The 27,563-nt window shown below is 45.0% G+C and overlaps 1 protein-coding gene across 14 annotated transcripts in view; it reads left to right on the forward strand.

The window, feature by feature from the left end:
* CEP104 (centrosomal protein 104) overlaps positions 1 to 27,563 on the forward strand; it is a 65,410-nt gene that overhangs the window by 23,314 nt on the left and 14,533 nt on the right. For 9 of the 14 annotated variants that reach the window (XM_029066340.1, XM_029066337.1, XM_029066338.1 and 6 more), the window contains 12 exons: positions 2,847 to 3,015; positions 4,410 to 4,565; positions 10,848 to 11,069; positions 12,272 to 12,475; positions 13,620 to 13,787; positions 15,335 to 15,508; positions 18,430 to 18,606; positions 21,912 to 22,118; positions 23,399 to 23,515; positions 25,579 to 25,615; positions 26,206 to 26,287; positions 27,004 to 27,112. In XM_029066340.1, coding sequence (XP_028922173.1) covers positions 2,847 to 3,015; positions 4,410 to 4,565; positions 10,848 to 11,069; positions 12,272 to 12,475; positions 13,620 to 13,787; positions 15,335 to 15,508; positions 18,430 to 18,606; positions 21,912 to 22,118; positions 23,399 to 23,515; positions 25,579 to 25,615; positions 26,206 to 26,287; positions 27,004 to 27,112 — 1,822 coding nt within the window. Of the gene's footprint in view, positions 1 to 2,846; positions 3,016 to 4,409; positions 4,566 to 10,847; positions 11,070 to 12,271; positions 12,476 to 13,619; positions 13,788 to 15,334; positions 15,509 to 18,429; positions 18,607 to 21,911; positions 22,119 to 23,398; positions 23,516 to 25,578; positions 25,616 to 26,205; positions 26,288 to 27,003; positions 27,113 to 27,341; positions 27,490 to 27,563 lie in introns of all 14 variants that reach the window. The other 5 variants (XM_029066347.1, XM_029066346.2, XR_003759897.1 and 2 more) reach the window with 4 other exon arrangements.

Below are 27,563 nucleotides of genomic sequence, written 5' to 3' on the forward strand. Positions count from 1 at the left end.
TTGTTTTTAAATCCCCTCCAACTCTTTGGTCGTCCTCACCATACTGGAAACTCAGAAGCAGGTTGCAGCTATTTTGAGAGTTTGCCTTCTGCACTTTGTGAAAGACTCATTAGGCACCTAGAATCCAATTCATTCTCAGAGCTGTGATCAGATGAACTGCTGCAACTCCAGACTTTTTTCTCCTAAACCCTAGACCCGCCCCTAGACCCTCACCCTAGGGGCCCTCAGTTCCCTCCCTCTGATCCCCTTAGATCCAGCGCCTCGCCTCATCCCCCTCCCCTCACTTCGGCCGCTGCCAGCTCACTCCCATTCAGTCCCTTCCTACCCTTCCATGCTATCCCTACCTCACGCAGCTTGTGGAACCCCTGCTCCACTGTGGGAAAGCTTCCGATCATCCTTGATCTGTTCCTCGCCCAGTCACTGCTTCTCCTCGCCATCACTGAAAACTGGCTGTTCCCTGATGATGCGGTCTCCCCTGCCTTCTCTTCAAGGAAGGGCATAGGTAGGTGGGTCCTCATCAGTGGAAAGAGCATGGGCTTGAGAGCCAGAGGTCATGGGTTTGAATCCCGGGTCTGCCACTTGTCAGCTGTGTGACTGTGGGCAAGTCACTTCACTTCTCTGGGCCTCAGTTCCCTCATCTGTAAAATGGGGATTAAGACTATGAGCCTCACGTGGGACCACCTGATTACCCTGTATCTACCCCAGCGCTTAGAACAGTGCTCGGCACATAGTAAGCGCTTAACAAACACCAACATTTATTATTATTATCTCCTCCCACTCCCCAAGGCTCATTGGGAAGAGGGGAGGAGTTGGCTTCCTTCTCGTTCCCCGGTGCCACTTTCGCACCACCCCACCTCCCCCATCCCTCTCTATATCCTTCCTTCAAAACCCATATCATCTGCCTCTGCCATCCACTCCAATTACTAGTTAAAATAATATGCCACCCCCCAGGTCCTTTCAACTTTCTGAAGTATTTTGATCCCTTTTTCACATTCTTTCGCCCTACATTGATCCTTGAGGACTTCAGTCCCCATGTGGATGTCCCTGACAACCCTTCCGTTGTCCACCTCCACTCACTCCTCTACTCCAGTGATGACCTGCTCCAACCCATCTCACACACACCAACTTGGGCACACACTCATATAATCTCTAGCCACTATACATTTTCTACCATCACTAATTCTGAAATTCCTTTATCAGACCAGAACTTCCTCACCTGCTCCCGTTCCCATACACCCACTCCCTGAAAATCTGTCCTGTTCCCCCACAGAGACCTCCATTCTTTTGACCCCCTCCAATATTGTACAGCCACCTTACCCCATTTATTCCCCACACCCAAACTCCCTTCTTTTGATACATAAATCGATGCCCTCAACTCCACCATCTCCACTGAATTCAATTCCCTTCTTCCCTGTCCTGCCTGTCTGCTGCCGCTAGCCCACAACCCTGGATCATCTCCATGGTACATTTTCTGGTGCTCGGAGAACTGTGGTGCAATGTTGACAGAAATCCAGACATCTGTGTGATATTGTCCACCTGAAATTCACCCTTAACTGCTTGGATTCAGCCTTTTCTTCTGCCTGACATCAATATTTCTCCTTCCTGTCATTCGCATGCCCACTGCTCCTGCCAGCTATTCCAGACATTAAACCCCCTCCTCAAACCTCCTGTCCCCCCTAACCCCACCATCTCTTTGCTCTAATGACTTGGCCACATACTCTGACAACAAAATGGAAACCATCATCACCCTCATACTTGGATTTGCACCTTTTATTCACCTCTTCCTCAGCCCCACAACCCTTATATACATATCCATCATTTATTTATATTAATGCCTGTCTCTTAGACTGTAAGCACATTGTGGTCCAGGAACATGTCTTCCAACTCTGTTACACTCCCTGGAATACTCTTACACTCTGTTGTACTCTCCTAAGCACTCAGTACAGTGCTCTGCACATAGTAAGCACTGGATAAATATGATTACTATCCATAATTAATTTATTTTAATACGCCTCTCCCTCTCTAGGCTCATTGTGAACATGTCTACCAACTCTGTTGTAGTGTACTAAGCCAATCAGTAGTATTGAGCACTTACTGTGTGCAGAGCACTGTACTAAGCACTTGGGAGAATAGACTGTGAGTTCACTGTTGGCAGGGAACGGATCTACCATCTCTGTTGTATTGCACTCTCCCAAACACTTAGTACAGTGCTCTGCACACAGTAAGCCCTCAATAAATACCACCAATAATACAATACAACAGAGTTGATAGATGTGTTCCCTGCCCACGGGGACCTTATAGTCTGGAAGGGGTAGGCAGACAGTAATATAAAGAAATTACAGCTCTGTAGTGATTCTACATCACTAATAGAATGAGTGGATTTAGTGCCTGTGATGGCAAGGACAAAGTAAGAGCAGAAATGTATAATTGTATAAGTTAAAATATTCAGAAAAGCCCCCTAAATCAAAAGTAATCCCAAAACACACTTAACCATGTTACTGTTCAGACCGAAATAATGCTGCAGCAACTAATATACCATCTGTTAAAAGAAAGAGTGAGAAGTGTTTTTCTTTGAACACTTTTTTTTTTTGTTAGAGTTCTGTTTTTAAAATTTCTTGGTGTTTTCAGTGTGTTCGTTGGTTTCCGTAGAATTTGGAAATCTGTAGCCTTTTTTCATCAGATGGCATCAAATGCTACACAAGTTTGGGTTGCACAGTACAAGCACAGCACCATTGCAAAAAGCAGATGAAAGCAAGAAATATGTATTTGAAAAGATAGTCTTTCCGGACGCAGAAAGATCGAGGAGTCTTCCGATTCACTTTGAAATACCTGCTGTTTTCCTTTAGGAAACCTGACTACATTTCTCCACTGGATGATTTAGCTTTTGATATGTACCAAGATCCAGAGGTTGCTCAGATAATCCGCAAATTAGATGAGAAGAAGAGGGAGGCTGTCCAAAAGGAGCGCTACGATTATGCCAAGACACTAAAACAAGCCATTGCTGACTTGCAAAAGGTATTTCTCGAGGAAAGAATCTGATGTTTACCCCTGAGTTTGGCTTTCTGTATTCACATGTTGGCTGAATCTCACATGTACTAAGAGCAATAAGTAAGTTAGCATGAGGTTGAAGACTTGACTCGAAAGCACCGGGGCACCGGTCAGTGTTGGGATGGTCACGGACAGCTCTTCCCGAAACACCACCTGCGAGACGGATGAACAGCTTGTGAGATAGACATTCATTCAATAGTATGTATTGAGCGCTTACTATGTGCAGAGTGCTGTACTAAGCGCTTGGAATGTACAGTTTGGCAACAGACAGAGACAGTCCCTGCCCAGTGACGGGCTCACAGTCTAAAGGGGGGAGAAACATGAAGGGCAAGAAAAACATTACCTCTTTACCCTCCTTAATAGAGTCAATCTTTCCATTTCTTTATACTTTCTGATATTTCCCAAGTTGTCAAGAGATAGAATTTGTCGGCCGCTTGAGGGTAGTTCTGAAACTATCATTAGTTACTTGAACTTCTAGAAACTCAATATGAAAAGGCAAACATCTCTGCCTGTTTTAAATGAGAGAAGCACCGTGACCTAGTGAAAATGGCATAGGCCTGGGAAGCGAAGGCCCTGAGTTCTAATCTCAGCTCCGCCTCTTGCTTGCTGTGACACCTTGGTTAGGTCACTTCTCTTTGGAGAAGCAGCGTGACCTGGCGGAAGAGCACAGGCTTGGGAGGCAGAGGTCCTGGGTTCTAAACCCGCCTCTGCCACTTAGCTGTGAGACTTGGGGCAAGTCACTTCACTTCTCTGTGCATCAGTCACCTCATCTGTAAAATGGGGCGGAAGCCTGTGAGCCCCACGTGGGACAACCTGATGACCTTGTATCTATCCCAGCGTTTAGAACAGTGTTTGGCACGTAGTAACAGATACCGTCATTATTATTCCGCTACCTCATCTAGTGAAGCAGCCTGGCAAAGTAGATAGAGCATGGGCCCAGGAATAAGAAGGACGTGGGTTCTAATCCCTGCTCAGCCTCTTGTCTGCTGGGTGACCTTGGGCAAGTCACTTTACTTCTCTGTGCCTCAGTTATCCAGCTGTAAAAAGGGAATTGAGACTGTGAGCCTCTCTCATGGGACAGGGACTGTGTGCAACCCAATTTGCTTGTATCCGCCCCAGTGCTTACTACGGTGCCTGGCACATAATAAGCACTTAACAAATACCATCGTTATTATTTATTATCCTCTGTAAACTGGCGATGAAATAGCTCTTCTCCCTCCCCCTTAGACCCTGAGCTTCATTTGGGACAGGGGCTGTGTCCAACCTGATAATCTTGCATTTAGGGTGCCTGGCACGCAGTGAGTACTTGGTAAAGGCCACCATTTCGTCATTATTATTGTTATCATCATCATTACTATTAGGTTGGGGAGCGTCTTGGGAGGTATGAAGTGGAGAAGCGTTGTGCTGTGGAGAAAGAGGACTACGACCTTGCCAAAGAGAAGAAACGGCAGATGGAACAGTACCGCATGAAGGTGTACCAGCAGCTGGAGCTCCATAACCTTATGGATTCTGAACTGGTAGGTGTCATAGACAGGTGGCCGCTGAAATCATTGGCAATAACGAAATATCTAATTAGGCCACGCCCGTTTTAGACCGCTGGATTTTTGGCATGCCATCGTCAGAGTTTTGTAAAATTTACTGCTGTTATTTTTGCACCAATCTCTTGGAGGGTCATTATAGTAGCAATCGATGTTACTAAGCGCTTGGGAGAGTGCGGTGCAGTACTACACCGATTCTGGTTATTTTTATGGAGGTCATTATGGTAAATCAGTTGATTAGTCAATCAGTGATATTTTATTGAGCACTTTTTTTTTAATATTTGCTACGTGCTTACTTTGAGCCAGGCACTGTACTAAGCAGTCGGATAGCTGCACTCCCTTCTGTGCCGCTCTTACTTGCTCCTTCATTCATCCTCCCTCCCGACCCCACAGCCAATATGTATACCTACATATGTGTCTGGAATTTATTTATTTATTTATTTATATTAATATCTGCCTCCCCCTCTAGACTATGTATGTGTCTGGAATTTATTTATCTATTAATTTGTATGTCTGTCTCCCCCTCTAGACTGTGAGCTCATCGTGGGCAGGAATGTGTGTTGTTTTATTGTACTCTCCCAAGTGCTTAGTACAGTGCTTTGCACACAGCGAGCGCTCAATAAATAGGACTGAATGAATGCGAACTAACAGGTTAGACACAATCCCTGTCCCGCGTTGGGCTACCGGTCTCAATCTCCATTTTACCGATGAGGTAACTGAGACCCAGAGAATTGAACTGATTTGCCCAAGGTCACACAGCAGACAAGTGGCAGTGCCGGGATTAGAACCCAGGCCCGTGCTTTATCCACTAGGCCATGCCGCCTCTCTTTCACATTAGCCCTGTTGGGAAACAGAGTGGTCTGTGAGGAAGAGGTGTGTGGGAGAGAAGACAGGTGAGGAAACTGTGGTCAGTTAGAGGGATCCCGGAGTTGGTGAGGGTGGAGATTGTACAGTGACTCGACATGATGAGATCGAGTGGGCGTCCACATTGGTGAGTGCGCAAGCTGGGGTCGAGCAGGAGGTCAGTGGAGTTGAGGAGTGATAGAAAGCGGATGGTGGAAGGGTTGTCAGGAACATCTGTGTGGATATTGAAGTCCCCAAGGCTCAGTGCAGGGATGGAGAAATGAAAAGGAATGTGAGAAAGGGATCAAAATGGCTAAAGAAGTTGGAAGTGGGACCTGGAGGGCGGTAGATGACTGTGACTTGTATCTGGAGTGGGCGGTAGAGGCGGATGATGTGTGCTTAGATGGAAAGGAAAGAGAGGGATGGGAGAAGTGGAATGGTGTGAAAGCGGCATTGGGGAGTGAGAAGGAAGCCAACTCCTCCCCGTTTCCCAGTGAGTCTGGGAGAGTGGGAGAAGATGAGGGCCCCTCGAGCGAGAGAGCAGGAGGGGAGACTGTCATCTGGGAAGAGCCAGGTTTCAGCAAAGAGGCCTTCCCTGACTAAGCCCTCTTTTCTTCTTCTCTGCATCTTTTCCCCCTTCTGCATCTCCCTGACTTTCTCCCTGTATTCATCGCTCCCTGCAGCCCCACAGCACTTATGTGCATATCTGCATTTACTTATTTCTGTTAACGTCCGTCTCCTCTACACTGTAAACTCGTTTTGGGCAGGGAATGTGACCGTTAATCGTTATTTTGTACTCTCCCAAGCGCTCAGTACAGTGATCTGCACACAGCACTGATTTATTGATCTGGCGAAAGAGACTCGAGAAGCAGTGGCAAAGAGATAGGAAGGAGAACCAGGAGAGGTTGGTATCAGTGAAACCAAGGTTAGGTAGTATTTCCAGAAGAAAGGGGTGGTCCACGGTACTGATGGCAACCAGGAGGTCCATTCATTCGGTCGTATTTATTGAGCGCTTACTGTGTGCAGAGCACTGTACTAAGCGCTTAGGTTAAGGGCCTTTGGAGAGGACAGTTTCAGGGGAATGAATGGGGTAGAAGCCAGATTGCAGGGGGTCGAGAAGATCGTTGAAGGAGAGGAAGTGGAGATAGGTGTAAACATCTCATCTGTGGAGTTTAGAGAGGAATGGTAAGACAGAGATGGATGTAATAAGACAGGGGAGGGTTTTTTAGGCCTGGGGATAAATGGATATTAGGTATTGGCCCGTGCCTTGGATAATGTTATTTAAACAAAGCCCTTGAGAATGCTCACGGATGTGGCTTCTGGAAGTAGCTGAATATTCAGTCCCTTCTCTTACAATGTGTATTTCCCCTATGTGTTTTAGATAGAAAGCTGTTGGAGAATTAGGGAGCATTTCTCTGACAACACGTGTTTCTGTCTGGATAGAATGCATTTGTAATGTTGGATAAACCAGCTGTGCACATGTGGACAACATTGGTCAGGGCATGAGTTTCAGAACATGAGTTTGCCATACCGCAGGGGTCTTACAATCAGTCAGTCAGTGAATGGTAGTTACTGAGCACTTATACCGTGTGCAGAGAGCATTTGCACTCGAAAGAGTACAAATACTATGAAGTTGGTAGACACAGTGACTGCTATCAAGAGGCTTACAATTATGTCAACAGTCTAACCCCTGTGTTTTAGGAGAACTTACTATGCTTTGAGGTGTGCAAATGGTATGTAACTATCCTGTATCCCCTATCCTAAAAAAACCCATCTCTTGACCCCATAGCTCTCCCCAGTTGTCACCCCATCTCCCTCCTACCATTCCTCTCCAAACTTCTCGAGTCAGTTGTCTACACCCACTGTCTTCACTCTCACTCCTCCAATCTGGTTTCCGCCCCCTTCACTCCATGGAAACAGCCCTCTCTAAAATAACTAATGCCCTTCTCACCAAATGGGAGAGCCTCCACTATAACCTGATCCTCCAAGATATCTCAGCTGCCTTTGACACCATGGACCACTCTCTTCTCCTTGAAATTTTATCCAACCTTGGCTTCACTTGACACTGTCCCCTCCTGGTTCTCCTCTTATGTCTCTAGCAAATTCCCGGGTTTGGGGGCTTGTCTTTTTTGCAGGCTCATTCATTCAGTCGATTTATTGAGCGCTTACTGTGTGCGGAGCAACCGTACTAAGCACTTGGGAGAGTACAGTGCAACAATAAGCAGTCACATTCCCTGTCCGCAAAGAGCTTGCAGTCTAGAGTGGGAGAGACAGACATCAATACAAATAAATAAAATTATAGATGTGTGCGCAAGTGCTGTGGGGCTGGAAAGAGTAAAGGGAGGCAGACAGGGCAATGCAGACGAGAGTGGAAGAGGAGGAAAAGAGGGATTTAGTCTGGAAGGCCTCTTGGAGGAGATGTGCCTTCAATAAGACTTTGAATAGGGGGAGAGTAATTGTCGGATTTGAGGAGGAAGGGCGTTCCAGGCCAAGGGCAGGACGTGGCCTAGGGGTTGGCGGTGAGACAGATGAGATGGATGCACAGTGAGAAGGTTAGCACTTGAGGAGCGAAGAGTGCAGGCTGGGTTGTAGAAGGAGAGAAGTGAGGTGAAGTAGGAGAGGACAAGATAGTGGAGTGCTTTAAAGCCAATGGTGAGGAGTTTTTGTTTAATGCTTTGGTGGATGGGCAGCCACTGGAGTTTTTTGAGGAGCAGGGAGACATGTCCTGAAAGTTTTTGTCGAAAAATGATCTGGGCAGCAGAGTGAAGTATGGACTGGAGTGGGGAGAGACAGGGGGCAAGAAAGCTGATGCAGTAATCCAGTCGGGATAGGATGAATGACTGTATTAACGTGGTAGCTGTTTGGTTGGAGAGGAGAGGGCGGATTTTAACTATGTTGTGAAGGCGGGACCGATGGGATTTAGTGAAGGAGCGAATGTGTGGGTTGAATGAGAGAGAGGAGTCAAGGATAACGCCAAGGGTACGGGCTTGTGAGACAGGAAGGATGATGATGCCGTCTACGGTGATGGGAAGGTCAGAGGGAGGACAGGGTTTGGGTGGGAAAATGAGGAGCTCTGTTTTGGACATGTTAATTTTGAGGTGACAGGAGGCCAAGAGGCAGGGGGAGATGGGAGACTGGAGAGACATCAGGGCTGGAGAGGTAGATTTGGGTACCATCTGCATAGAGGTGGTAGTTGGAGCCGTGGGAGCGAATGAGTAGGGGAATGGGTGTGGGTGGAAAGTAGGAGGGGACCCAGAACTGAACCTTGAGGGACCTCCATAGTTAGGGGTGGGAGGCAGAGGAGGAACCCCTGAAGGAGACTGAGAATGAACATCCTCCTCTGCTTTCCACTCTCTGAAAGCGGGGGGGGTCTCTCAAGACTCAATTCTGGGTCCCCTTCTATTCTCCATCTGTATCCACTCCCTAGGAGAACTCATTCGTTCTCATGACTTCAACTACCGTCTTTACTGGCGTGGTTCTCAGATTTCCCTCTCCAGCCCTGACCTCTCTCCTTCTCTTCAGCCTCACATTTCCTTCTGCCTTCAAGGCATCTCTATCTGGGTGTCCTGCTGACACCTCAGACTAAACTTATCCAAAATAGAGCTCCTCATCTTCCCATCCAGCTCCTCTCTTTCCCATCACCGTAGACAGCACCACTTTCTTCCCGTTCTCACAAGCCCGTAACCTGATGATTATCCTCAACTCATCTCTCTCATTCAACCCACATATTCACATTCACCAAATCCTGTCAGTTAACCTTCATGTCATTGCTAAAATCTGCCCTTTCCTCTCCATCCAAACTGCTACCCACCTTGACTACTGCATCTCCCTCGCACTGTCCTCCCCGTCTCTCCCCACTCCGGTCCATACTTCACTTGCCCAGATCATTTTCATAAAAAACCATTCGCTCCACATCTCCCCACTCCTCAAGAACCTCCAGTGGTTGCCCATCCACCTTCACTTCCAAATGAAACTCTTCACCATCAGCTTTAAAGCACTCAATCAGCTCGCCCCCTCCTACACCTCACCTCACCGATTTCCTATTATAGCCCAGCCCCCACATTTAGCTCCTCTAACGCCGGCTTACTCGTTTTTCTTGCCGCCGACTCTTTTCCCACATCCTCTCTCTGGCCTGGAACTTCATTCCCCTCCATATATGCCAGGCCACCACTCTCCCCACCTCCAAAGCCTTATTATAGTCACAGGTCCCCCAAGAGGCCTTCCCCACTTAAGCCCTCTTTTCCCAGACACCCTCTTCCCTTCCGCACTGTGTATTTGGATCCGTATCCTTTGAATCCTTGATGTTCGCCCCCTCCCCCCCTTAGCCCCACACTACTTATGATCATATCTATAAATTATGTATTTAATTCTAATGCCTGTCTCCGCCGTAGCCTGTCAGCTCTTTGTGGGCAGGGAACGGGTCTGTCAACCGATTATATTGTATTCTCCCAAGCACTTAGTACAATGCTCTGCCCAATATTTGTGCTCAATAAATATTGATTATAGGGCAAACGTCCCCTTGGGGAAAAGCAGCATAGTTATTCCTTTACCCTTCTTTTTGTTTTTTAAGAGTTACGCTCCATCAGGCAGAATCTTCTCATTCCATTCAGGCAACTCCCACTGTATAGCAGAGACCACCCAGCTCCTAGGCCTCACAGTGCCACTTTTAGAAAGTTATCATTTAGAATAATAATAATGATGATGATGGTATTTAAGTGCTTACTATATGCAAAACACTATTCTAAGTGCTGAGGGGGTGGTGTACAAGGTGATAAGGTTGTCCCACTTGGGGCTCACAGTCTTAATCCCCATTTTACAGATGAGGTAACTGAGGCACAGAGAAGTTAAGTGACTTGCCCAAAGTCACACAGCTGACAAGTGGTGGAGCCAGGATTAGAACCCATGACCTCTGGCTCCCTAGCCCGGCCTCTTTCCAGTGAGCCACGCTGCTTCTAGCCTGGAAGAAGAATATGGAGCGACAGGTGTTGAGAAGCAGCATGGCCTAGGGGCAAGAGCCCAGGCCTGGGAGTCAGAGGATGTGGGTTCTAATTTGGGCTCCACCATTTGTCTGCTGTGTGACCTTGGGGAAGTCACTTAACTTCTCTGTGCCTCAGTTACCTCATCTGTAAAATGATTAAGATGGCGAGCCCCACGTGGAACCACCTGATTACTTTGTATCTACCCAGTGTTTAGAACAAGAGTAAACAAGTAACAAATACCATAATCATTGAAGGAAGCAATTGTCAGCAGCCCTGCATCCTTCCTTCGGCCCTGTCGCACCCTCCGCGCTTCTTTGGCCTCTCCACTCCCACTGCCCCACCATTACTAGTAAAGTTCAACTCTTAGGCCTAGATTTCATCTTTGAGTCATGGTTTCCTGCCTTATTTGGCTGGCTGTATATTTTTCTTCTCTCTCTAGGTTCGGAGGCCTTTTGATTTCCCCCTGGAGCCTTTGGTTCCTTCTCTCAGTCCCGTGCACCAGAAAGTAGTGCCCTCACTGCAACAAGAAGAAAAGGCAGCAGAAAAACTGCAAGCAGAACCTCTGACCCAAGGAAAGCCTTCCCCACGTAATTCCCCAAATATCTCTCTGCAACATTCCAGAGTAGACCAGCCACGGGGGGCTACAGATTCTCTTGGAAAGGTAAATGCGATCATTCAAATTCATTAACAATTCAGTTCAACTGAACCTGGATTCTAATCCCAGCTCTGCCGCTTCTCTGCTGGGTGGCCCTGGGCAAGTCACTTATCTTCTTTGGGCCTCAGTTCCCTCACCTTCAAAATGGGGATTCAGTACTTGTTCTCCTACCTACTTAGACTGTGAGCCCCATGTAGGGCCTGGTTATCTTTTGTCTGCCCCAGCACTTACAAAGTGCTTGGCGCATAGTAAACGCCTAACAAATATCACAGTTATTACTGTGCATGGAGCACTTCCCCGAGAAACACCTTTGAAGCAAAATGCTTGCAGTCTCATTTAGCCCCTCTTTATCTTATAACCTACATAACTGCCCATGACAAATATCAAGTTGTGACATTGGCATAGTTTTAGTTCAGTGCTTGGCACATAGTGAGCATTTAAAAAATACTACAATCATTATTACAGTGGCAAATCTAGCTAAAGCGTCATTACCGATTCCATGAATCATCTCGAATCCGAGCTTTCAGGGGTAACTGAGTTAAGATACCATCGTTCCAGAGTTCCTCTCTAAATTGAAAGCATTCTCTCTTGACTGCCTTTAACAGAATTTGTGTCATTTTCACTTTATTTCCCTGGTGTCCATCTTGGTTGGCATACCGGGCTTTTCTGCATTCGTCCCTCTCATCCTGGCATTATGCTTTCCTCTAACTTAAATTTTCCATTTCTCACTGGAAATGTATTCACCTATGCCTAGTGTATTAAAAACCATTGCGGTTTTACCTGTCATAGGAAGACTCAGAGACAAGAATGAATTCTTAACACCAAGGGAGATAGACAAGTCCCTGGAGGAAAGGAAATGGCCATGGCCATTATCCCAGCAAAAGAGAGGAAAGGTGTTGTCGACGACAGCATCAGTAGTGCATTGCATGAAAAATTTGGATCCAGACTACTGGGGTTGAGTCATAATTGGACCGGCATTCACGCTGTAAAGCCATGAGCTGTAATTTGTCTAGCTTGAATCATGTATGTGTGTGTTGATAGTGATATAACATTGGTATGACTTAAAAGGTAACTTTTACAAAAGATTTAACGATCGAGAGATTGGCTGGGCCTAAATATTGGGGAACTTGTCTAGAAAAGGGCACCGAAGAAGGTGATTTATTTTTATTTTTGAATGAGTGATTTTTTTTAGCTCTTTTCCCTTCCAGATTGATGCATTGCCTTATGATGAGAGACCTCTTCCAACTATTCGTAAGCAGCAAGCAGAAGCACATGCTTATTTAGAGACTGAGGTGACTGAAGAGGATAACAAAGATCCTCCAAGAGGTGGCTTATCAGGAGAACCAGAACCATTAACAGAAAAAGCCCTGAGAGAAGCTGGCGATGCCATTGAAATGTTTGGAGAAGCTTTGGTAAAAACTGGGAAAATTACTCCTCCCCCGCCCCACCTTTTATCTTTGTGCGCATCATGAATCTGAAGCTTGTTTCCCCCACCTATAGTTTATTTTAAGGTCTGTGTCCCCCACTCGGTTTAAAACTCCTTGCGGGCAGGGATTGTGTATTCTAAGCTTAGTACAGTGTCCTGCATTCAGTAAGCACTTAATAAGCAATATCGGTTTTACTGGGCCTCATCACCTTTCTTCTCTCAAAAGCACTCATTCTTCCCTTCTCTTACCGCTGTCTTCAACCTCACACTCCTTCCCCTGTGTCTTCAAATATGCTCAAGTCTCCCCCAACTAAAAAAGTCTTCATTTGCCCCCATCTCATTCTCCAAAAAGGTGACCCCATCTTTTCCTTCCCATTCCAGGCTCAATTTTGTTTGAATACCTGCCAGACACTCACTATCTTCACCATCATTATCAAATACCATCATTATTATTATTATTATTATGTGAGGCAAGGATTGTGTACGCTCTGTATTATATTTACCCCAGTGCTTCACACATACTTGGCGTATAATAAGTGCTCAGCAAATACCACTATCATTATTAACAGCTTCCTTAACTGGTCTCCCTGCCTGCCACCTCACTCTTCTTCAGTTTAGCCAAGGCCGTGTTCCTTAAAATGTCTGTCAGGGTGCATCACCTCCCCGCTTAACAACCTCCAGCTACTACCTACTTTTCTGTGCATCAAACAGAAGCTCTTGATCATTGCTTTCAAGGCCCTTCAGCAGCTGGCTGCTGACCTTTCTGTCCTCTTCTCCCTCTACATCCTCACTCTTCCCCAGCAAACCTCCCAACTGTACTTTTAACTCTCTCACTTCTTACCTTCATCCCTTATCACCACGTAGGTGTGGTGTTTGTGATGTAGCATCCAGTACTTTACATTTTTAGAATCCCATTCTTCACATTCTCTTTGGGAGGAAAATATTTGTCTTTCCTTTTGCTCTTCTGGAATACACCTATATTTTCGAAAGCAATTTCATTCTTAGAAGATATCTTACCTTGATCCTTTTTCCCCCAGGGATTTGAAATATAGAATTAATTCCAAATATAGAATTAAATTAAATTAGAATTAAATGTATGCCTTTTTATAAACAAATTTGCTGGGTTGCAGGTGGCGGGCGCATATTCCAAGACGTGGTCTTACCGAGAAGACGCGTTGCTTGCTATCTATAAAAAGTTGATGGACCTGCCTGTTGGAGCCCCAAAAGATGACTTAAAGAATATGCTAAGAGCTGCCATCTTTCTTATAAGACGAGCAATAAAAGATGTCGTGTCCTCGGTGAGTAAATTAACAGCTACCGTATCTTAAATGTAATGTGAATGTAATTTGAAGGCATATGGACAAAGCATAAGGAAGCTGACAACTAGCCAGTCTGCGAGCGTCTTTTATTTTTATGTACATGTAAATCGCGGAGTTTACCAGAGCTTGTAACCATTCCACAGACTGCACACGTGCAAGACGAGCGAAACCGCATCCCTGGCCACAAACAGAAAGACAGACACTTTGGAAAAAAAGAAAGTAAATAGCTTCCCCAGGCAACAGGATGTGTGACCACAGATCGCCATGGAAACGGCAGCGGGTAGTGAGAAGCTGCTGTTAAGGTGAAGCCTTTGAGGGGGAACTTGTGTCTCGGTGTAAGCGAAGGGAAAACGTGCACCACACAGATGATAAGCCAACACACCGGCCAGCCACCCAAAAGCAGGCAAAGTCAGGGGCAGAGGGCTGAATAGAGGTGAGGGGCAGGCCTGTGGGTAGACCCAGATAAACACAAAAAGGTGAAGTTGAAAACAGGGTGAGAACTCAATAATACTCCTCCGTGGCTCAGTGAAAATTATGGTTGCAGAATGGAACTCCAAGGGGGTGATCAGCAAACCCAACAGCAGAAACAGTGAGAGACCCAGAATAGTCAGGCCAAATACAAAATACACAGGTAGAGCAGGTTTTTTTGTTTGACCTATAGACTGAAAGCCCCTTTCGGACAGGGAACTTGTCTACCAAATCTGTTATATTGTCTTTCCCAAGCACTTAGTACAGTGCTCTGCCCAGGGTAGATGCTCAATAAATATGATCGGTTGATTGACCTGTCAGTATTTTTTGAACCTTTAAGTTAGGCAGGAACTCAGGGAACAACACCCTCAGTGATACACATAGAGATAAAGTCAGAGAGGCGTGAACCACAACAATCAGACATGCTGAGCAAAGACAGGGTCAGAGACAGAAAGAGATTCAAGAGTGGTAAGAAGAGGATTTGAAGAACTCAGTCAATCCATCAATGGTACTTATTGAGCGCTTACTCTGTGCAGAGCACTGCCAAGTACTTGGGAGAGTACAATAAAATAATGTTATTCTCTGCCCACAAGAAGCTCATGGTCTAGAGCGAGAGACAGACATTAGATGAATTGTGAATATGTACATTAATGCTATGGGGCTAAGGGTCTAATTCAAGGATAATGAAACCTTCCCTCAAGATTTTCTTTATTCTCCAAGCGCTTAGTCTAGTGTTTTGCAAAGGGTAAGTGTTCAGTAAGTATCGATTGATTCTTTTCCAAAATATTTTATCCACTTAAGCAGAAAACTAATGGTTTTGCATTTATTAATAATAATAATAGTAATGGTATTATGTGCTTACTATGTGCCACGCAACAAAATAAGTGGATCGAACACAGTTCCAGTCCCACGAGGGGCTCATAGGCTAAGGGTTTGACCACCTATAATTTTAATGAGAGGACAGTGTCACTAATGTTAAATTTTTAAGTTGGTTGCTAGGAAGCAGGACTAATTCATTCTTTATTACAGGAGTTTATTTTTCTGTGTTTCTTATGTAGGTCTTTCAGACTTCCTTGAAACTGTTGAAAATGATCATCACACAGTATATTCCGAAACACAAGCTAGCAAAACTGGAAACAACTCAGTGTGTGGAGAGAACCCTTCCTAATTTGCTTACTAGAACTGGCGATTCCTCAGCCCGTCTCCGTATCATGGCTTCAAACTTTATTCAGGTAGAGACAGTCGGGAGAACTGGATGAGAGAGTTCAATTAGATATTAGAATTTCCTAACAATATCTTTGACGGGGTGTCGAGAAGGGCAAGTACTTGTTATATCTTGGATTTCTTTGTCGCAGAACCTGGCAGGCCAAAAAGTAAATTCTTAATGTAAAAGCGTAACTACAAATGACCCGTTTTGTTTCCCCAAAACATTCCACTTCCAACCACAGACTAGCAAACAACTGGAGAAAGGATTCCTTTTTAGTTGTTGTTATTGCTGTTTTCTTAGACAAGAGGAGTCTTTTTTTTCTGCATGGGCTTGCCTCTGAATGTCTAGATTAAGTGTCAGACTTTGAATATGCACATATATTGCTATTTATGAACTGCATCTTCTTTGTATCTTGACTATGTTACTCTTTTTTGACCTAGATGCCTTTCAAGATATTTCTGTAAGCTTTCAGGAATCTTTAGCAGAACATTTAAAATGCTGTGGTCACATCATTCCTTCACTTTAAAGAGCTCGTAGATTTTGCAGAACATTCAGTTGGCAAAAAACAAAGTATTGTTTGTGTGTGTGTACACAGCCCCCGCCCCCCACACACACACACACATCCTTCCCCCCACCCCCCGACCACTGCTCCCCTATCCCCCTTTAGTTCTGGGTGTACCCTTCCCACTCCCCTTCAGGAGGGTTGTCTGTGGTAACTCCCTGAAGACCAAAAACCACTTCATTGGTTCATTGCATTAACAGGGCTTCTTTTTGTGTCATTTTGCTGAATTAAAATAACCCCCAAAAATGAGGTCGAGAGAGTCTTAAAAAAGGCAAAAACTTGGATAAAATCAAGTGTCAAAATGAAAATAGGAAAAAATCAGCCACTGTGAATTAAGGCCCAGTTTCTGTTTAGAGGAAGAAGCAGAGAAGTACATAAAATGACTGCCTTCTACAAATTATCCATTTATTCTGGTTCTTTGAATGCATTTTTCAGTGGAATTTGAGAGGAAAAAACTGAAAGGGGAATATGAGCAAATGATATAAAAACAAAATGACTGCTGAAGTCAGACAATCCTTGTCTCCTAATGATCCAGCAAGGATTGGTTTTACCCAATGAGTGGAGGGGCCCTGGCTGCTTTCTCTAATAGAATTTGGAAAAGGGAGCAGTATTCAATGGACATATATTAGCACATTTTCAGAAGGGCATAATATGAGTTGCTTACTCTTGGCACGTAACAGTCATTGAGCAGAGGAAAAACATTTCTTTTGGCTAATAGATTGTGGACTAAATGTTATTAATAATGTTATGAGCTCATTATTCTAATCTCAAAGATATATTTCACTTGGTATACTTTTTGTAAAATAGCTCCATGATTACCTACTTGACAGAAATGAGAAAATAGTTATATTGTTTTAAAAGCCAAACCTATGGTATTTGGCAAAGAGGAAGAGCGAGAATCTGTCTTTTAATGTAGCAGAAAATGCATCAGTGTAGCAAGTGGGAAGTTTTTAATGATTTTCTCTTCGGTAGAAAGCCGATAGATGATGCGTAAGTAATTTGTTTTCCTCTACAGAAAGGTTGTTACTTCCTATCATATTTCTTAGTCTACTGGAAATTTACAGACAAATCAGGGAAAAAGAATATGTTCAAATTATAAATGAATTACTGATTCATTAATTAAAACTAAGTCCAAACCCGTTCATTTTTTAAAAGATTCATGATTGTCCAAAGTACTTCTAAGATGAAGGCGCAGTATATATCCAGCAGTTTTCCAGAAGCCGTACATTCTAGTTTTTTCCTGTTCAGAAGCTCTTCCTAGGCTAGAGGGCCCTTCCTCAACCCTATCAGGAGCTATTGTACTGCTGCTCTTCTCTTGGTCAGATTCTCCACTCTAATTCCTTCGCATCTGCTTTTACAGATGCTCTTCCCCACACTTTCACCCTAAATTGAAGATATCGACTTAGCAAAACCCAGAAATCAAACAATAGAACCATCCATTTCTCTCCAGTCTACATATAATGTGCCTGTTTCAATCAATTGTTTGTTGAGCACCTACTTTGTGCAGAGCACTGTAACTAAGCGCTTGGGAGAGTAATAATGTTGGTGTTTGTTAAACGCTTACTATGTGCAGAGCACTGTTCTAAGCGCTGGGGTAGGTACAGGGTAATCAGGTTGTCCCACGTGAGGCTCACAGTTAATCCCCATTTTACAGATGAGGTAACTGAGGCACAGAGAAGTTAAGTGACTTGCCCACAGTCACACAGCTGACAAGCGGCAGAGCCGGGAGTCGAACTCATGACCTCTGACTCCGAAGCCCAGGCTCTTTCCTCTGAGCCACGCACAGAGTTGGTAGACACATTCCCTGCCCACAACGAGTTTACATTTGTCCCCTTGGCCTCCCTTCCTTTGAGAACCTGACAGTTAGGAAAGCAAGTATTGACATTTTTCCAGAGAAAAAGCTAGGAGAAATTAGTGTGTCTTGGTGCCTTCATTTATCCCTTTCCATAATTGACTCTTAGTTTGGTATTTTAATCAATCCGATAGAAATTTTATTAAGCCTGTATATTTCCAGGTCCTCATTTGGCACTTAATACTAGCTGCAAATCTGAAATTTATATAAACAGATCTGCTTCATATTGGGGGGGTGGGGGAGACGGGCCGTGCGCGCATGTCTCTGAAGGCACAAGTGTCCTAAAATTTTCCTTTAAAATTATCATTTCTCAAGGCCCTAAGTTTTATCTTATTAAGTCCCCCAAGGAATGAGAATTTCAACTCTTGGACTTGTTCTAAATGAAATAGAAAATCAGGCGTTCTGGGGAGACAGTACCTTGTCTCCCTTGAAACTTATTCTGATGTCATCAAAGTTTTTCTTATTTTCCATGAAATTATTTGTAAGATTTTTTTTGCCTACCCAGGTATAAAAATTGCATTCTTTCCTATAGGAAATGGCACTGTTTAAGGAAATTAAGCCTCTCCAAATTATTCCAAGTTATTTGGTCCAGCCATTAAAACCGAATGCCCCAACTCATTTGGCGATGAGCCAGCTGGAGTTGCTGACCCGCCTGCTGAGAGATCTGGGGACTGAACATTCTGGATTCACCATTGATAACGTCATGAAGGTAAGGCTAGCTGATAGAATCTTTGGGATTTACTTTTAGAAGAGCATCAAGTTTCTATGGGTACCGTACTCAAAACGGTCAGCTCGGGAGCAGAATGTGTGCACCTGCAGTATAATCTCACACGTAAACTTAACAGCCGGTTTGAAAAAAGGCACAGATTTCCCCCATCTCTTCTCTATGTTAACGTTAGCTGACTCTGTGGCCAGCTGAAGATGAAGGGATTTGTTATTGTCCTTTTGGTTGCAATTTAGCCAGAAAGAGCAGTCCTTTGGGGAGATAATCGATCAGCCTCGCATTTCTAGGAATAATAATAATAATTACGGTATTTGTTAGGCACTTACTATGTGCCAAGCACTGTTCCAAGCACTAGAGTAGATACAAGTAATGGGGCTCACACTTTTAATCCCCATTTTACAGTTGAGGTAAATGAGGCACAGAGAAGCTAAGTGACTTGTCCAAGGGTCACACAACAGACAAGTCGCGGAGCCAGGATTAGAACACACATCCTCTGACTCCCAAGCCCGTGCTCTTTCCACTAAGCCACGCTTTTTTCCAAGGAAAGAGATTTTTTTCCAAGGAAGAGAAGGGGGTGTGGGTTGCAGGGTGTGAGGAATTGCCTAGGAAGAGACCTGACTTTGCTGGTCCTTCCCCATCTCTTAGACCCGACCAAAACTCCCGCACCGCCTTTCTCCCTGGATCCTTTGACACTCCCTCAGATCCCAAGGAGCGAGCAAGTGACTGGTCAGATGAGGATTGTTGAGAAATCCCAGGCACCTTCCTCCTGAGTTAAGTTGAAGATTCCGGGGATTCGGCACTTAAAAGTGATCTGTTTAAAAACTAAATAAAGCCTAGCTCCTTTGAAAAGGAGCTGGAGATGCCCAAGGGATTTTTATCCAGCGTTGAGTCCCTCTGTGCAAATCAGATAATTGTGGTATTTGTTAAGCGCTTACTGTGTTCCTGGCACTGTGCTAAGCACTGGGGTGAATACAAGCAAATTGGATTGGATATAATCCCTGGCCTCCAAGGCCTTACAGTCTCAATCTGCTGTGTGACCTTGGGCAAGTCACTTAGCTTCTCTGTGCCTCAGTTACCTCATCTGTAAAATGGGGAGGAAGACTGTGAGCCCTACATGGGACAACCTGATTACCTACCCCAGCGCTCAGAACAGTGGTTGGCACCTAGTAAGCGCTTAACAAATGCCAACATTATTATTACTACTCCTCATTTTGCAGATGAGGGAACTGAGGCACAGCTGATCTACCTGCTTCCAGTTCCCAGGGTCCTGCCTGCCCTAGCCATTTGACTGTCCCCCATTCCTACTACCCATTTCCAATCTAAGGAGGAGGAGGAATGCAGTTGCTGCAGCCTGGTTCACTTGTCCTGGATTTCTATCCCAGACCCTTTTATCTCCCCCCCCATTCCCTACCCCTTCCCAGCCCTTGCCACCTCTGCCTGCCATCATCCCCCAAAATTGGGCAAGAGAGCCCTAGAGGTGCACTTTTCTTTCTCTCCAATCAGTAGTATTTACACCAGCTGTTTTCACTCTTGTTTAAATCTCCTTCCTTATTCCCACCTCGTCCTCCCTTTCTCCCTTTCCAAAAAACAAAGCGTTTGAATATCTTCTTAAGAGAAATAAGTCTGAGCCCGGAGGGGCAGTGAGTCTGCTAATGAAAGGGCAGAACGGGACCTTCACTTCCCAACAGATTCAAACCTGAGAAAGTTCATGAGATGACATCTCACGTCATTTGGACCCCTGGGGTATAAAAGAGATCTGGATGTGTTCTGCCATCTTGCTGTCTGATAGCTGCCTAAACTGGCTAACCTCAAAGACTAATTATAAAAAGTCTGAAACTGGGAGTTACTCTGGAACATTTCAGGCTGAGCCATAGCGTCCCCTCACAATGAATGTGGGTTTAAACAAAACTTATTGCTTTCTAAGGCCTTTCTTTCTTTTGGGCCTTTATTTCTGAGTTCCCCTTGTCTCACAGGTAAGAGACTGTCCCATTTATGGTAGAATTCTACTTTGTAGCGCTGATTCTCACTATCTGTGATCCATTGGGGCCCAAGAGTTAAAATCACTAGTGGCTTGCAACCTGAAAAAATGCAGCTTTTTGCTTAAAAAAATATATACTATATCAATTGACCATAGGAACCCTTTTTCACAAAATTTCTGGGAGAATTTACTCTTAAAAATAAGTCATATTTTAAGATGGTATAACATGGGGTGCTTTCTTGCTTCTGGCACATTCCCCTGAAATGATATGTTTTTATCAGTTGTGTTCTCCAAGATTATTTAAAGCGAAGGATATGAGGTGATTTGGAACTAGTTTTGCCCAAGTAAACAACTAAAGGTTCCCAAAAGAGCGTGAAGCAGTGTGGCTTAGTGGAAAGAGCACGGGCTTAGGAATCAGAGGTCGTAAATTCTGATCCCGGCTCCGCCACCTCTCAGCTGTGTGACTTTGGGCAAATCACTTACCTTCTCTGTGCCTCAGTTACCTCATCTGTAAAATGGGGATTAAGACTGTGAGCCCCACATGGGACAACCTGATAACCTTGTATCTGCCCCATTGCTTCGGTGCTTGGCATATAGTAAGCGCTGAACAAATACCGTCATCGAAACTCAGGAAACTGATAAACCTTTCTTTTTTTTTTTTTTGGCTATTTTAAGATTTTTAAGGAAAAAAAAAGTCACGTGCAGCAATCCTATCATGGTTTGTGGCGGCAGCAATAGAATCTCTTAATCCCATAGTTTCAATGATGTATAGCATGGGGGTTTATGTATCTGGCAAGCCTCAGGTGAAGGAAAAGTCACCCATTAGTGATGGGGTCTCCTGTCAGACAAGCCTTAGACCCATCAGTTTGAGTGCAGTTAGAGGGGAACGTGAAAGAGCGTGGTTTAGTGGAAAGAGCACGGGCTTGAGTCAGAGGACATGGGTTCTAATCCCGACTCCACTTGTCTGCTGAGTGACCTTGGGCAAGCTGCTTAAATTCCCCATGCCTCAGTTACCTCATCTGTAAAATGGGGATAAAGACTGTGAGCCCCATATGGGACAGGGACTGCGTCCAACCTGATTATTGTATATCAGCCGCAGTGCTTCGAACAGTGCCTGACACTAGTAAGTGCCTAACAAAAAACACTATTATTCTTACTTTTATGTTTCGTGGCTCACAGGAAGGATCGTGTACTTAGAAGGATTGAAAACTTGGACGTTTGAATCTGTTTCATTGAGTAGGCCATTGAAAAAGGCTCACTGAAATGTTTTACAAATGTGCCTCTGGTGAAAAACATAAAACGTTGTTTTTAGTTTGCAGTAGGAGCTCTGGAACACAGAGTATATGAAGTTCGAGAGAAGGTAGTCCGAATTATTTTGGACATGTATAAGCTCCACAGGATGGCTGTATTAGACTACCTTCCTCCAGATGATGCCAACACCCGGAAGAATGTCCTCTTTAAAACACTCTTCGATGGATTTGCTAAAATAGATGGCAGACCTACAGAAGCTGAAATGAGGGTAAGTTTTTTAGTATAAAACCATTTATGCATTTTGAAGTACCCTACAAAAATAGTCCTTACAGAAGCGTATGATGGAAAAAACCATTTAAAAACAGCCTAACGAATAGTTCGTAAAAATGATTGGTGTCTAAAAGTCTGCTGTTTACTTGTCAATCGCCGAAAGAACCAGACCGGCTGGAATCAATCAGCGATACGTATTGTGTGTGCTTACTGTGTGCAAGAGCACTGTTCTAAGCGCTTGGGTGAGCACAATACAAGTGAGTTGGTAGACCCGTTCCCTGCCCCCAAGGAGCATAAATTCTATAAAGGAGGAGAAATGAGAAGCAGCATGGCCTAGTGGAAAGAGCCCAGACCTGGGAGACAGGAGACCCAGGTTCTAATCCCAGCTCTGTCACTGGCCTCGGACAAGCTGCCTAAATTCTCAGTACCTCGGTTTCCCCATCAGTAAAATGAGAATTAAGTAACCGTTCTCCCTCCCCCTTAGGCTGCAAGCCCTTTATGGGACAGGGCCTGTGTACCATCTGCTCATATTATATCCACCCCAGCCCAGTGCTTGGTAAGCACTTGACAGATACCACAACCATTATGTATTATTACAAATGGAGAGAGCTAAAGCAGTGGGAGCCACCGCACTGGGGGACACCAGCACTCTGGTTGGCATCACCTCTCTGGCCAGTCTGGGTTGCGGACTCCCACCCTCCCTAAGGATCAGTTCTGCAGCATCCCCTTGGGCATTTCCCAGGAGGTGGCGGTCCCAGGTTGAAATGGGGTTGACTGACTGAAAGTAGCCGTTATCAGTGTGGGCCACAGATTTCAATCCCCTAAAAGAATCCCTTCCGCATGGTCCCCAGGGGTGGGACCCAAAACCCACCTGGAACAGAGAAAGCTGGGCTGATCAGATCAATCTTCTCCTCGTCGTCCTCCTCCTCTCTTCCTCCTCTTCCTCCTATCCAGGGGAAGGAGCTTGAAAAGATTTGATCAGAGCTCCATCTCCTGAAGTGCTGAAGGCCGGACCAGTCTGGCGACTGCCCAGGTTGTTGTCTGATCATGGATGGAACTGGCCACAGTTTAGTTGCTCTGAAGTGATGAGAGCGGTTGGCCTTTCAACTATTAATTTGCCACCCTTTGTTCTACGGCCTAGAGAATTTGTCTGAAATTGTTTAATTAATTCTGGCACAAGTTTTACACAGTAAGAGAAGAATTTCGGTGCTGTGTTTCTCCCAGTTTTGTACGGTGCATTAAAAACGTAGTTTAATGGACACATCATTTTCTTAACAGGCTCAGAAAAAAGCAGCTACTGATGAAGTGGAAAAGCAAAAGAAGGAAGAAATCAAAGTTTTACAAGGGCAGTTGGCAACTCTACAAGAAATTCAGACTGACATTCCAACTGGAAAGGTTAATCCACCTTTCGATTATACGTTTTAGCTTGAAACTGTCCATACTGGTCTTGTAGTGGGAGGACAGGTCCGTCCACACCTCACGATTGGCTCTTTCTCAAGACGGTCCCAAAACAGATACTCCAGTAGCGACAGAAAACATCAGTGGAAAAAGATTACGATCGGATTGTTTCAACCTAGAAATAGAAGGAAGAGCCGGCATAAAAGCCGGCACTCCTACAAGCATTTAGTCGTAGGTCGGAGAAAAGCAGTGGCATGTAGGGTGTCTGTGATTAATTAAAGTCCTCTCTGATGATCTCGTACTTTCCCCAGCTCTCAGTATGGTTCTCGGCTGATGGTAAGCACTTAATAAATGCCCTAACTAGCAAAACGTTCTTCAGTCAGACCTATCGCGCCTTCTTTCTGAAATGCCGAGCTTCTCGTGGTTTTCAAATAGCTCAGCCTCCCAGCCCGCACTTTAAGGTTTGTGATGGAATCAGTTCCCTGAGGGTGGAAGAATGGGTGTTTTAGGGTTTTTCCAGTATGGAGGGAAAGAAAATTTATTGATTCATTCAGTAGTATTTATTGAGCGCTTGCTATGTGCAGAGCGCTGTACTAAGCGCTTGCAATGTACAGTTCGGCAACAGATAGAGACCATCCCTGCCCAAAGACGGGCTCGCAGTCTAAACGGGGGAGACAGCAGAGCAAAACAGAACAAAACAAAAACAAGACGACGTCATCAAGATAAATAGAACCCAGGAGATATACACCTTATTAACAAAATAAATAGAATAATAAATAATATATACATACGAGCACAGTGCTGAGGGGAGGGGAAGGGGGAAGAGTAGAGGGTGGGGGGAGAGGGAAGGGAAAGGGGGGCTCAATCTGGGAAGGTGTCCTGGAGGAGGTGAGCTCTCAGTAGGGCTACCTTTAAACACACAATGAAATGCAGAGAATGTATGTAGATTGCTTGACGAGCGTTCTCGACTGACCCTTAAAAAGCTATCACCGTCGATAGGAAGTGGTGGCGGCCGAAAAGTATCAGTTGTTTCACAAGAGATCTGGGATAATCTGTGGGCAGGAGATTGAGATAAGAGGGTAGGGGTCCCCTCTCTAACCACGATGCTGAATGGCACGAACAGCCATCCGTTCCTTGAAGGGTCTTCAGGGGGTGTCTGAGTCCTGAATACTGGGCAGAGTGGAGCTTTGATCTAGCCTAGGACGGTCTTGTGTTGGTAGAGAAGCAGCGTGGCTCAGTGGAAAGAGCGTGGGCTTGGGAGTCAGAGGTCACGGGTTCTAATCCCGGCTCCGGCGCTAGTCAGCTGTGTGACCTTGGGCAAGTCACTTAACCTCTCTGTGCCTCGGTTACCTCATCTGTCAATTGGGGATTAAAAAACTGTGAGCCCCACGTGGGGCAACCTGATCACCTTATATCCCCCAGCGCTTAGAACAGTGCTCTGCACATAGTAAGCGCTTAACAAATACCACAATTTACTACACTGAGCATGGTGGGGCATTTCAGAAGAAGACTGGCACGGTTCCTACCTTTGAGCGTGTAATGTCAAAGACGGGGCAGGACAAGGGAACATACAGAACTAGGATAGCTGGAGTGAATGAGAAGCAGTGTGCTCAAGCGGATGGAGCGCGGGCTCCTCCACTTGTCTGCCGTGTATCTTGGGCAAGTCACTTCTCTTGCCTCAGTTCCCTCATCTGGGAATTAGGACTGTGAGCCCCACGTGAGACAGGGACTGTGTTCCACCTGATTTACTTGTATCCACCCCAGCATAGTGTGGTTCCTGGCACGTAGCACTTAACAAATAACACTATTATTGTTATCATCGTCGTCATCGTCATCATCTACCACGGGTACATAGTATAGTGCCTGGCACAGAGTGAGCACTTAAATAATATTAGAAAAAGGCACAAGTTCTTGTGGGGCAAGATATCACCCCGCTCACATGAAATGTATTTTGACTGCAGCTAATTTCTTCCTTAGTTTATCTGTTCCTTCTCGTGTCTTCTTTGGCCCATTAATCTACCATCAGGATGGGTTTCTGATCTCTTTATTTTGTATCTTAGGGAAAGAAAAATGACCCTGTAAATCTAAAGAATCAAGGTATGTAAAACATGCACGAGAAGCAGCGTGGCTCGGTGGAAAGAACATGGGCTTGGGAGTCAGAGATCATGGGTTCTAATGCTGGCTCCGCCGTTCGTCAGCTGTGTGACTTTGGACAAGTCACTTAACTTCCCTGTGCCTCAATTACCTTACCTGTAAAATGGGGATTAAGACTATGAGCCCCAGGAGGGACAACCTGATCACCTTGTATCCCCCCAATGCTTAGAACAGTGCTTTGCACATAGCAAGCACTTAACAAATACAATCATTATTATTATTATCTACCCCAGCATTTAGTATTGTGCTTGACTCATAGTAAATGGGTAAGAAATACAATTATTATTATTATTGTTGTTATTAATGTGCATGATGCATTTCCCTGAGAAACATATTTTGTACCAAAATATGTGCAGTCACATTGAGCCCCTCTTTATCTCATAACTTATGAGACTGCCCACGGAACTACATGCCAAATTCCAAGGTGTGAAGTTGGTGTGGTTTGAAGAGGATGCAGCCGATTTTTCAGATATGACTCAGAAAGAAGTGTTAAGAATTTCAAGAACCTGCTGTCGTTTTTCTCATTTCTCTAGATAATCAGGGAGGAACAGCAACCCTGCATATAGCTCCCGAAATACCAGGTGACCATTCCCCAAGTACGAACTTTCTAGATAAGTAAGTAAATGTATTTTTACCATATTTTAGGTCACTTGCTCTCAGCGGAAACTGAAAGGCAGCCAGGTCTAGTGGAAAGAGCATGAGACTGGAGGTCAGAGGAGATTCTGGTGCAAATGCCCAGGTCTGCCACCCGTGTGCCCTGTGACCATGGGCAAGTGGCTTCGATTTCTTCCCACGGCCAAGGGAGAAAGTACCGGCCTAACCTCTGTCCCAGGGAGGTTATGAGGATAAAACGAGCTAGTGCCAAAGCACGGTGGAAAATTAAAAGTCCTCTACAAGTACAACGGGAAAGAGAAAAGGAAAAACAGTTCACTAGTAAAAAATGCTTGAGCTGTTACCAGGCCCCTATTCGATCATTTCAGGATGAGAAAATTGCCTCCCACAGTGGCGAGATGAGATCTTCTCCCACTTCTTTCCCCAGACATTCTTCTTCAGGGTTTGCATGAACTTTAAAGCGGATTATCGAAACTACAGAATACTGGGACCCTAGCCGGGCCTCTGGCTGTAAAAAGCCAAAACTATGAAGGCTTAAGGACCGTAGGGAAAAACTATCTTCTTGCCAGGCTTCTCCTGGCCTAAAGATTTTCTCATTGCCTCACCGGAGGGATGTTCCCCTGATCGATGACGTGGAAAATAGAGGAGGGCATGTGTGGATGAATACTTCCAAGGTAGCTCTTTGCATTCCCTTGACTTTTCCGGTCTCTCTCTTTCAGTCTTTGTATCTTCTGTGGGGAAAGGGATGAAAACTTCACCGCAGAAGGCTTGGATCTCCATTACTGGAAACGCTGTCCGATGCTGACGAGATGCGAACACTGCAAACAGGTCATTCTTTGTGCTGCGGTCATTCTGTGTTGTGTAGACCCTGCAACGTGCATTTGGCTCTGAGCCCAGAGTGGCCGTCCCGACACTCTATTCAGCCAGAGTTTAAAGAGGCCCAAAATCGAAAAGTAACCATAACGTCGTAAGGGTGATCCTTGGAAATGTCTGAATGATCACAAAAAGGTTTTCAGTCTGTCACTAGGAATAACCTGCTTTTCTTCTGGTAAAGCAGGACAAAGAAGGCATTTGAGAAGACAAGGAGAATGAACTTTTCTTCATCTTCAGTTTACCAGGAATTTTCACTTGGGCAGACCGCATGTACAGCCCCAGGTTCCCCTCCTGGGATTGAAGCTGCTGAAATGCAGGAAGGAATTTCAGGGGTGCGTTGTATAGTAATAAAGGTTTTTGAGTGCTCGCTGGATGCAAGTCACTGAACCAAGCGCTTTGGAAAGCA

Source organism: Ornithorhynchus anatinus, chromosome 5, assembly GCF_004115215.2.
Source record: "Ornithorhynchus anatinus isolate Pmale09 chromosome 5, mOrnAna1.pri.v4, whole genome shotgun sequence".
NCBI lineage: Eukaryota > Metazoa > Chordata > Mammalia > Monotremata > Ornithorhynchidae > Ornithorhynchus > Ornithorhynchus anatinus.